Source organism: Eschscholzia californica, unplaced genomic scaffold (genome assembly GCF_041429995.1).
Source record: "Eschscholzia californica isolate CP2 unplaced genomic scaffold, dmEscCali1.0.p SCAF_4, whole genome shotgun sequence".
Taxonomy (NCBI): Eukaryota; Viridiplantae; Streptophyta; class Magnoliopsida; order Ranunculales; family Papaveraceae; genus Eschscholzia; species Eschscholzia californica.
In genome coordinates, this window is record NW_028238461.1 from 42,548,341 (window position 1) to 42,560,262 (window position 11,922).

General features: G+C 37.0%; 1 protein-coding gene across 2 annotated transcripts; it reads left to right on the forward strand.

Annotated features, from left to right (window-relative positions):
- Positions 1–5,449: 5,449 nt before the first annotated feature.
- On the forward strand, positions 5,450–11,922 carry LOC147544841 (Tetratricopeptide repeat (TPR)-like superfamily protein). Of its 2 annotated transcripts, none has more exons than XM_086636033.1 (9): positions 5,450–5,555; positions 6,117–6,341; positions 7,562–7,835; positions 8,552–8,702; positions 8,904–9,126; positions 9,200–9,291; positions 9,677–9,812; positions 10,371–10,702; positions 11,407–11,922. In XM_086636033.1, the coding sequence occupies exons 1-9, from the start codon at positions 5,512–5,514 to the stop codon at positions 11,655–11,657; spliced, it is 1,728 nt and encodes a 575-aa protein (XP_086492159.1). In that variant the 5' UTR covers positions 5,450–5,511; the 3' UTR covers positions 11,658–11,922. The 2 variants fall into 2 exon arrangements, with proteins under 2 accessions (XP_086492159.1, XP_086492158.1); XM_086636032.1 differs by having other exon boundaries at positions 5,468–5,555; positions 7,559–7,835.

The window sequence follows — 11,922 nt, forward strand, 5'->3', positions numbered from 1 at the left end:
TTTAGTCTAAGTAGTTATTGACATCTTGATTATTGGGCTAAACTCGCCGTCAATATTCGAAGTTACCTACCTATTCCTTGGGACGATTTCCCGATTTTCTAACATACTATAACTTGACCCCGTATACTTGCGGGAATAGACCTTTTTCAGGCCTATCAACATGCGTATGTTCCTTCCAATACTATGTTTTATTAAGAATGAAAAAAAAAGAAACTTTAATAGTTAATGCAAAAGAAGATCTTTCAACAAAAAAAAAAGACTCAAAAGAAGATCACCAAATTAAGTTTAGCCTTTGCAATGAGAGATAAAGAATAAAAGATACAAAGGCGAAAAGAGTGAAAATGAAAGAGCGATTATGACCTCATCCTACAAAAGCGTCCACATAACATGATTTTATGCATTACCCCCATATTTATCAAACAATGGAATATTGAATTAACAACCATTTCTAAATTCATTCGAGGGATATTTGTCTTTCAATTGCAATATCACATGCTAGGTTTATGAGTTTCACTTCATATGAAATGTTATTTTTTTGGCAATACTCTTCTGTCTGTATAAGTAAATTCTTACTGTTACCCGACCTTCGTATCCTATGAGAGAAAGTGGAAAACAAAGTGGCCTCATCATTTAAGAGTTATATTCTACAATTTCTAAGGTAAATATTGTGTTTCACCTATCATTGAAGAAAGTCTTATAAATAGTTATTTGGATAAATTCTATGAAATGTTACAAATACGTGAAAGGTAGAAAAAAGTGAGGAGGGAACAATTATACGGTGAAGATTCCAACCTATTGGAATGTAATATTTGAAGGATATACCCGTTCGGTCTGAAGGAGATGTCCTTCTGAAGGAGTGTCCTTTGATCAAGGTAACAATGCGATCAATTTGTCAACTAAGATAACGATTAACTAATCATGAAGATCATTCAGTCCGGTCCAATTAGGGGTCGTAATGCTTTGCTAGAAACCGCTTACGATCGTCGGATTACTTTGGTAATTCGCGGCTAAAAACCGGATCCTACAACGGATTACACATAAGAAGGCTAGCTTGATCGGAGAGATTTGACTAGTCTGAGCTAGGCTAAAGATGGATTGGATCCAACTAAATAAGTCAAAAGGTTCGAGTGGAGATTCAGAACAAAGATAGAATGAACCAGACTTAAAAGGGAAGCCCGGAAGAAGGCTAATGATGGCCGGCCATAGCGTGGCCGACCAGTATGAGTGGGTCGGCCAAGCCAAGCCCATAAAGGGCTGGTTTGGACGACCACATAAGGGGAAATCCTAATTTCCCTTAAAAGGGTGTTTAAAAAAATTATGGATAATTATCTTTTCTGAGGGTCTTTAGGAATCTTTGTTTGAGTGAAAATCTTATTAGGAATTCCCTATATAAGGACCAGTCAGGGTTCAGAAAAGGTGTGGAATTTTCTCAAGGGAATCATCTCTCTCACACATTTTAGAGAGGGAAGATTAAAGAGAAAAAGCTCTCATTCCTTCTATCTAGCCAAGAAGAAAGGTTCTTCTCAACCTTCCATTAAGTTTTAGCAGACATTAAGGAAGGGAGATCTTAACCTACTCGGTATCTCAAGTAGAGGAGCGACAATTGGAGCTCTGGATCTTCACACGTGATTGGAAAGGTTCGAGGGAAAAATTGCGTTTGAGGTTATTTTTTCCTGATTCTATTAGTTCTTGCATATGATCCTGAATAACTAGTGTTAAACATTATATGTTTGAGATTCCGCTTACAACATTAGTTAGTGTATTAGATACACACAAAACCTTACAATATTTTATTATTATTAGAACTATATCCTTTAGTCGAAAGTAGAGAAACTAATGAGTAGAAGATCTTAATTGTATTTCATTTGATTTCCACGGATAATTATATGCAAATGATGAAACAATTCATAATTAAATTAAGTAAATAAATCTATAGGTTTGAGTATACCAAGGTTGTTCCTGAAACCCCAATTTTTTCCCTTAGGTAATAAACATTGCTTTCCAAGGCTGCTTAGGTGTGCGTCTGGATGTGAGAGACTTACATGCCTTTAAATATCCTTAAGAACAAATTTATTCATTGATTCATTTTTAAGACTTTTGCTCTTCAGTTGTTGCTTATAAATAGTCTGCTTGATTTTTATTTTCTTAATGGACAACTTTTTCGAAGTTGTTCTTTATGATCCAAAAATTAGTCATCAGTTCACCAAGGTCAATAAGTCGCAGGACTGAAAGCTTAACGGATCAAGCCGCATGAAATCAATATGGAGGTCAAACCAAAGCTTAACGGATCAAGCCGCATGAAATCAACTGGGGGGTCGGTATGATTGTCCTAAACGCCTTAAGCCTTGGCCTAACACAAATACAACCAAGTCTGCCATAAGACTTATAAGAAAACGAGGGGATCCATGTCATCAGGGTCGATACCTCAATCTCGGAACATGGGGGGAGGGGGGGGGGGGGGTAGAAGAGTGCGTAATGCTTACTGACTTAATCCTGCATCTAATCAAATATACAGTCAGTTAGGATCTTAAGTATTTAATAAACTTGGACTTCAAGAATCTTTTAAGGAGAAAACATCTCCTAAAGAATCTATTAACTCAGAAACATAATCTATCTAGAATCTTTGAGCGCGGTAACTTCTAAATATGAAAGATACGAGATAACTCCAAAGGAAGACCTTAATAACTTCAGACTACGAAATAGTAGCTCAATCCAACCTAGTGGATCTCAACCGCCTCATGATCACCGCCTCTTTACAGTCGGTTAAAGAAGCCTATAAAAGGTAATGAACCTGCCTCGAAGAAGGCACAACCTCTACGATTCACTCAATTCTTAATATTTTAATTGCAAGGGCAATATGACTGTCTTGAGCGTCAAAGCTGTTTCTGAGCTCCCTGCAGGTTTCACCTCTAGATCAAGATGAGCAAAGCGACATTCCACGTAGCAGTTTCATGACTTAAAACGAGACTCAACATCACGTTCTCACTATTCTGACTGATATCATAAGGACAAAATTTGACATCAGCAAATTGGTGCTTGAAGGATGGCTGACTGCGGCTAAACCATCATGGGTCGGTAACTCGAATCTCAACTCGATTCCTCGCGGAATCACACCTTACTTTATTTTCGAATTTACCTTAGAAAAATTGGAATGCCTTCACAAGAGGATATGGTTAATAAGGCATAACTCCCTAGAATTGTGGAATTAGCCACTGAGGTTGAACGCCTCAAAGTCGAAAAACTGCGGGGTGCAGGGAATATGCTCGAAAGTTGCAGGTGGATTTATCGAAAGCTTGAAAAGAAGCAGCATTTGTGAAAAGAATTCAAAAAGGCAGGAGCGAATGGAAAAAATAAGGACCCTTTCGTGGAAACTCTTCTCAACCCCTGTTAATGCTTTCGCACCGTGCTCCAACCGAAATAGCTTGGAAGCTATGGAGTTACTGTGTTCGCAGAGAAAAAAGACGTGAGACCAAAACAAAGACATCCACGAAGAGATCACCCGACAGTTGAAACCGAAGTAGAGGAAGTTGAACCGATCCTCGTAACAGTAAAGGATCGGGACGAGCTTTCAGTAAACGATTTGGTCATCCACCAACTATCTTAACTCATTAGGATGTACGAGGAACGACACACGCCGATGAGAGCGGAAATAACCTCAGCTTCGTTGAGCTCTGAGATACTTGAAGAACAAAGGATAAAAAATTTTAAGTGACCTCACTTGGAGAACTACGATGGCTCGGGCGAGATTACATCTCGCTGATGAGTCTAAGTGCCACCGATAAGTCAATTTAGTGTCGTCTTCCCGACAGTCTTGAAGGGACCAACACAATCATGGTATCAAACTCTTGAAGCTAAATCCATTCATTTATTCGGCGAGCTCGCGTTGACCTCCTGTTATGTCTTTGAGGGCAGTCGAATAATGGATAAGACCGGCGAAGACCCGTTCAAGATTGTACAGAGAATAGTAGAATGGTCGGATAGTTACTGGCCCGAAACGAGATGATCCAAATACTTCACCAGGACTCTGATGTCATCCGTATAGTCTTGAAAAGGAGATTGTAGCAAGACTATATACTTCAAGAGATATCTAAAGATGTACCCCCCCACTCTGAGAGGATTATAGAAAGATGAAAAAAATTGTCAAGCTCCCATTAGAAAGGGAAGCGCCAAGGAGAAGGGAACGAGGAGAGGATCGTCGTACCAAAGAGCGGGACTGACACAAAAGAGTCAGATCAAAGTATGATTTCAACACCCCTCCAACCAAAATGAAAGGTGAGATCCCAAAAATATGTTTTTAGACTTTCGTGGACAACTGAATACTTGTGGACAACAAGTGGTGATATTTATTTATTACCATAATATTACTGTTGTATTATCATATGAAATAACATATTCTTACTTATATTTCAAAAATATATTTTTGGATTTTATTGAACATTTGGATATCTGTTAACATTAATGGATAATTGTTAGATACTTTTTATTTTAGTATATCATTAAAATATTTTAATGACAATAATATAATATGATAATAATATAATAATACTATATTATAATGATATTGTAATATTATAGTAATATTACTATATATTAATTATTACGTTATTTTTATTCGTCAAATATTATTCATCAAATAATAATAATTGTCATTTACTTTTATTATATTTTTAATCAAAATATCTACAAAAAAATATTTCCTATATCTTCAACGGCATTCTAGCTCTGTACTCTCCAAATTTAAAGTATTCACAAATGTCTCCAAAATTCAATTGTTTTGAAATGTCTGTGATTTTGTATCCCAAACAATAGTAGAGAGATTAGTGAATAGCTGAAATGTCCTAAATGAATAAAAAGATATTGTAAGACATTAAATGTCCCCAATGAATAACTCAAATATTTTAGTTTAACCAAAAAAAAAAAACTCAAATATTTTAGGAAATTTGAAGTGTCATAAACTAATGGAATAATACATTCATTTGGGATAACAAGTTAAAGAAAGAAGATCCCTAACAAAAAAAAAAAGTTAAGGAAAGCAGATGACCAAGAAAAAGAGCTAGATAATCCATAAAATATGTTAAAACGGAATAGAAAGAGCAAAAGGATTGAGACCAGAGGCTAGACACTCTCTCTAGTTCCCCACTAGCTTTGGTGATAGAGTGTACAAGGTGAAGTTTGTGTACAAAGTATAGTGTGGGAACGGGCTTGGCCGGGTAAGAGATTTAACCCGAACCCGCGCATCAAAACTTGGCGGGGCATGTGGGTTGTTTCCAAGACGGGTGCGAGCGCCCATGGTCCTCGTGGGGTTCAGGTGCCCGGGACGGGTTCGGGCTCATGGGCAATTTCCCCACCTGTTATGGATATGTGCCAATTGTAAAGTTGGTTGTGCCTCTAACACACCCTTGAGTTTATTGTTCCGAGTACTATGTAGGCGCCCCCAAACTTCCCAAATGAACTATAAAGAATCCACGGCGTATTTTAGCATAGTTGGTGTTATCTCTACTTTCAGCTTCCATGGCTGCTTCACTTCTTCTTCCATCCTCCCCTTACTTCAACAGGTACTACCTCGTATATTTAAATACTAACAATAATTAGGGTTTCTTGGAAAACATGAAAGACCTTCCAGTTGAAAGAACAAAAGACAATTTTCATGATTATCTTTATGGAGACCTAACTTTATACTAGTTGATCTATTTTTAGGTATACCCAGTAACTTAAAAAATGTTATAAATTTGAATAAAATCAAACAACTTTGATTTATTGAGTTTTATAGAAATGCTGATACTGGGTTTAAGTTGTGTGTGCTGATTTATGATTTTCATGGATTGTTTGGTTTCAATCTGAGTTTTTGTGAAGAAAATAATACAACTCCTAGTACATAGTTTCATTAGAATCCTCATTATGTTCTTGACACAGGGTAGCCATTCGTATCGGGTTTCTTGTAATCTTGGTTTGATTTATGGTGAAAATTGGGTCAACCTTCAATTTGATGTAATATGATTCTGTATTTCTGTGATAGTGAACCACATAAGATCTTAATATTGCCCTATTTTAGATTTGAATTCTCTAGTCCTTGTGAATATTGGGATGCAATAACTTTCTTATAATGAATTTTTCAGTAAGGATGAAGGATGCTTCAAGTTGCATATGATAGGGTCCAAACATGTTCCATTGCATATCCAATGCCAAAAATGCACTATCAAACTTTACGGGGTACCTCGTAGAATTCTTAATCATCTTCGTGGAATAAGATGCTTCACCACTAATACCCCGGTAGAATTACACAACAGTCGTGAAAAAGATGGCGCTCTTTCAGACATTTCCATTTCAAACAAATCACCTAGGTCAGTTCACTTGGCTCTGGTTGGGTACTGCTATAAAACTTTGGGTTGTTGCTTATATGTTTAAAAAGTTCGTTAAAATGTGTAACCTTCAAGTAGGCGTGCCAGTAGTTGTTGTCATGTTGAACTATGTATTTTAGTATTGCAGTCTGACTTACTTTGTCGGGTGAAACACTACAAAAGATATTTCTAGCTTTCTTTTCATGTTAAGACTGTTCCTCTTTCATGTGGCGTTAGTTGAACAAATATTCTAAACCATGAATTTTGTTAGAATGAACTGTATTTATATATGACAACAACAAACTTTTTAGGAAGATTTCGAACTTTCGTGTTACTCTAAATTCTCAAGCATCTTGAAACTAGGAAATTACCTGGATCTTGCAGTTTCTTGAGCATTTAATTGTGTATTCTAGTTTCTTCATCTGGATATCTAATACACGAGTAATTCAGAATTTAGTGAAACATTTAGAATTAGGGTGCTTCATTCATGTAGTTTTGATTGTTAGGTGAGTTTTAAAATTTGGAGCGCATAACTTAATGTTACCAGATGTTGGTCTCAACACCAATTATGCATACATAGATTTGGCCCTTCCAATGGAAAATGTTAGCCTTTACAAAAAACTCTTTCATTCAAACCCCAGAAAAGGTTGTGCCTGAAGTGTCAACTGATATAGTTAGAAACTAAAGGAAAACATCAGTGTTGGTTTTTCTTTCCCTTGGGAGGAAATTTTGGAGTGATACTCTGATCGTTCGCCTAGTTATTTCTTAGTTTTTCTTTTTTTTTTCGTGTTGGTTTCCCTTGGGAGGGTAGCTCTAAGCTCCTTGTGAGCTTTTAGCTCCCTCCCCTTGTTTCGTTCTTTTTCCTTTCAATTAATTCAAATGATTCAAAAAAAAGGAAAACATCAGTCATTAGTTTCAAGTGAAAGAAACGTCAATTATCGACTGTAATACTGCATACTGCATAGTAAGATATTTGTTAGCTTCCAAATTTAGCTGGTAGAGAAGGTTAATACTAACTAATATATAAATATGTACTTATCGTTCTGTTTTTCTCTTTTCGTGCTGTTTTTCTTTTCCTCCCTTTCCACGAAATACTTCTTGTCCGGGCTATATTTGACAATCCTTTCATCCTTGGGACACTTAGTTTTTTGTCTGCTTCGAAAACAAATTTTAATATCAAAGCTCCTTAAAGTGATAATGCGTGGGATAATAACTGCCAGCAGGTCTAAAACGTTGCTTCCTAGCTCAAGTAACTCCACCGACGGCATGAATGACTTTGAGAGACAGTTGCAGGAGTTATTTGTTGAAGTCAAAACCCTGATCAAGTTGGGAAATGAAGACCGCGCCATCGATCTACTTGAAGCTAATTACAAAGCAGTGAAAAAACAGTTGGATGCAGGGGTTAAAGGCATAGAACAAGCTGCGGTGATTGATGTCATAGCCTTGGGTTTCATGGGTCTTGGAAACTTCGAGTTTGTTGAGTTTCTCTTGGAAAAGGTAATTTTGTTTGCCTGAAGCTTTAGCATCTTGTCATCGTCCTTCAAATTCAGACACTTTTTTTTAGCAAAACTCTTTCTGTAGTTAGGTTGCATTTGTAGCATTTTTGTATCCGTTGGAATGCATTCATTTCCACTAGTTCCGCATAAGCAGATGCGAGGGAAAACAAAGATGTGTGTTCAACAAATGTGTTAAAACCAAACTATTTATCACACTTTTAAGTTAATGGCCCCCACTCCCATGGAAAGTAAAATTGTAATTAAACAATTGAAACTGGCATGTTCTCCCAAACTCACCTAGTTCCATGGGAAGTAGTCGGAACCTTGTAGGCTGTAGCCTAAGACATTAGACATGGTAGATGGGTAAGTGTGAGAATAGTCCCACATGGGAGAAGGATGATCTGGTAGCCAATAATATAATGTCTAGGTCCTCTCTGCTCATTGCCAAATTGGTTTTGAGTTGGATGACCACAAACTTAACAGTAAGGGAAAGTTTTACTGTGATTAAATTTGAGACATTTTGTGTCATTCTCTTCCTTGCTAGCAAAGTTCACAAATCATATATGAATTGGTTATGACCTTTTTTTTTACAGCAAAAACTGTTATAAACATCCCCCCTCTAAAATGTGAATTAAGTTATTATTGAAATGTAATTTCTGTAAATTCTTTTGTTGAAAATGCATTTTCATCAGCATTTACTTTCATTATAAAGAGCAGTTGAGTGAGATTGTTGGAAGTTTGAAGAACGAAGAGCGTCTTTTAGATTCAGTGCTGATGCATATGGGAAGTATGTACACAAATTTGGGGAAGCTTGAGGAGGCTATGCACATGTACAGGAGAGGTCTTGAAATTCTAGAGTGTTTATTTGGTAAGTACTCTTCCTTTTCTCTATGCATCAAGTCTTTATTAGGACATTGGAGTGGGCTAATGGGGTAATGAAGTCTTCACTATTCAGTTAGTAGACTTAAAGAAATTGTTGGTCTAATAAATAACCTTTTCTGTAAGGCCGAATAGGCTCTCAATTAGGCAAAATAACAAATAGAATATGGTTGAATGTTTTCTCTCATAGGACAGGATAGTCCCTTCCTTATAACGCCACTTTTGGGAACGGCAAAAGTTTATACTTCCATAGGAAGGGCCTCGAAAGCGATTGAGATCTATCATCGGGCAATCACAATTCTAGAAACCAGCAGAGGTGATAAAAGCGAGGATATTGTGGTGCCTCTGTTGGGTCTTGGAAATCTTTTAATCAAGGAAGGGAAGGCTTCCGATGCTGAACAGTCTTTTAACAGGTAAATAGTCTACCTACTTGCTTATTTATCATTTCTTCCATGATTTGAATCTCTGTTTCTCCTTTCCCTGTAGAATTTTGCAGATATACACAAAGTTATATGGAGAAAATGATGGAAGAGTTGGAGTTGCTATGTGTTCTCTAGCCCATGCTATGTGTGCAAAGGGTAATATTCGTTTTCTTTTAGCATACTGAATGCATACTCAGTATGCTTGTTACCTAGTTGAACTACTGCTCAGGGATTCCACTATCGTATTAAAAACTATATACCGTATCATTCGATTTAAATATCTGCAGAGTCCATTTTGTTATCCATGTGATCTGCTTGCACCTCCTTCGCTAAAAGCCTATACGAAACAATCATCTACTCTTGAACCATAAATCCTTTATGGGAACATTATGCTGCAGTTTACTTTATCTCTAGGGAAAAACCCTAAACCTCGTTGATCATAATAAAACATCTAAATTTTAACGTATAGCATCAATGCATCATGTTACCAAAATTGATGTGATTCATAACTTTACCACTGAATGTGAATCTTGGTTTTCAGGAGACGTAGACGAAGCAATTCAATTGTATAGGAGAGGGATTAAGGTTATTAACGATTCAAAATACATGGCTTTAGATGATGAACTTGTAGAGAAGATAAGAATAGATTTGGCAGAGTTACTTCATGTTGCAGGAAGGTGCGAACTTCATTCATTTGTGTCATTGAGGCCCACTATTGGGATCCGAGTGTGAATTTCCATTTTGATTTGTTTTCTTCTGTTTGTTCTGTTGCCTTAACTTTGTCATATGTGGAATGCCGCTAACTATAACCTGCCAATCAATAAAATGATTAAGTTGGAACTTCTCTCTGCTGCCACCATTGAAACGGTGTTCAGAGAAAAGTATGCCGCAGTGTTTGCATGTATTACTTTTGGCTTTATAACATGGACCCATTATGGGTATCAGTGTCCGACATCAGTAGGAGGTATAGATTACAATGAGTTCGAGAAGGCCAAAACTGTGTTGGAGGAAAATGTGGCTGCATGTTTGCTTGTATAACTTTTGGCTACGTTGTATGGATTTATTAAGAGTATTAGTATCGGATACCAGTACGAGGTACCGAACACAGTGAGATGGAGTAAGCCAAAACGGTTATAGAGCTGCAACAATATTTTTGTTGTCTCGGACTCTTGGTTATATTATTTGGTCTTTTATTGTTATCATATTTTCATTTTGACTTGTATATTTTTTCATAGGGAACAAGAGGGCCGACAGCTACTAGAGGAGTGCTTACTGATAACAGAAAAGTGTAAAGGGAATGAACATCCAAGCTCAGTGACTCACCTTATAAATCTCGCTACTTCTTATTCACGCTCAAAGAATTATGTGGAAGCTGAGCGCTTATTGAGGATGAGTTTGCAGATCATGAGAAGATCTGTGGATTCCAGTGATCAATCTATCACTGTCCCGATGCTGCATCTTGCAGTTACACTCTACTATCTGAAACAGGACGAAGAAGCCGAGCATCTGGCCTTAGAGGTTGTAAGGATTCGTGAGAAAGCGTTTGGGAAGGAATCTCTTCTAGTTGGTAAGTTCTTTTTAGGTGAATAAAGTTTCTAGTCTCTGAAGGTAATCTGTCATTCTAGGCAAACTTTAGTAAAGTGCTTAAAAGTTTTCAGATACTTTTTGGATGACAAATGGAGGGGATGCTCTTAAAGATCATGGATTGACAGTGTCCCCAAAATTATATCAACCTGACCACCTAATGTGAAGCGGTTCCATCTCCTGGCAGAGACAACTAGGTTGGGTTGGTCTAAGTTAGTTGGTTGAACTGATTATCATTACTACCTAACCATCTGGACGGCATGTTTATGGTGAATACAGCTCATCCAAGTATTTGGAACTAAATTTGCAAAATGCATATAAAGCTTAGAATCCAAAATCAGATTCTTCTCAGAGTTTGATAGTCGAAACATTTTTATGGGCCTAAAGAAGTTATTCTGCACCATTTTCTTACTGGGGTGAAGAGGGCCAGCTGCCCAGTATTCACTTGTAGGCACAGATGCCCAATTAATCAAAAGTCAATGGCGTAAACTTCAAGACTAGCCTCGTCGCTCTGTCACTTCAGCATTGATCCTTGGTGGCATAAATATTGGACATTGTTTTTCTCTACATAGTTGTTTACTCTTGCTTGTTTTTCTTTATGCTTACGTGGTTTAGCACCTTAAAGTTATTAAAGCATAAAGCTGAGGCGACGGACTCGCTGATGTTTCCATTCTGTTTGTATTTCAGGAGAAGCTCTGGACTGTTTGGTGTCTATTCAGACTAGACTAGGGAAGGATGACATTGAAATCCTAAGCTTGTTGAAGAGGGTTTTAAGCATTCAAGAAAAAGAATTGGGTTATGAAAGTGAAGAAGTAACGTTAACTCTCAAAAAGATTGTTTTCTACTTGGACAAATTGGGAAGAAAAGATGAGAAACTATTATTACAGAGAAGATTATCCATGCTTAGAACCAAATACAAACAAAAGGTACCATATTAGATCAAAACTACTCCCAATTAAGCCTGTCAGATGAGAAATGAGTTCTTATGCTTCTGGAATCGCTTTCTTGGTGTCTCCACTTCAAAATTTAACCATGTGTGTTTGGGTATAAAAACTTATGGTCAAATAGCAGAGGGTTTAGTTCGTTTTTCGTCCGGGAAACTTGGTTCTAGAGTTATTTGTTCTCTGATAAAATTGGTGCACTTCTGTAATGTGTCAAGTTACTAGAAGAGAATTTTGCTTTATAAAGAAAGAGTTTTTGCTA

Excerpts from the sequence above, each read along its gene's own strand:
- LOC147544841 (XM_086636032.1), top strand. The coding sequence starts at position 5,512 with ATGGCTGCTTCACTTCTTCTTCCATCCTCCCCTTACTTCAACAG. Across the intron at positions 9,127-9,199 it reads GCTGAACAGTCTTTTAACAG|AATTTTGCAGATATACACAA; the intron begins GTAAATAGTCTA and ends CTTTCCCTGTAG. Across the intron at positions 9,292-9,676 it reads CCATGCTATGTGTGCAAAGG|GAGACGTAGACGAAGCAATT; the intron begins GTAATATTCGTT and ends CTTGGTTTTCAG.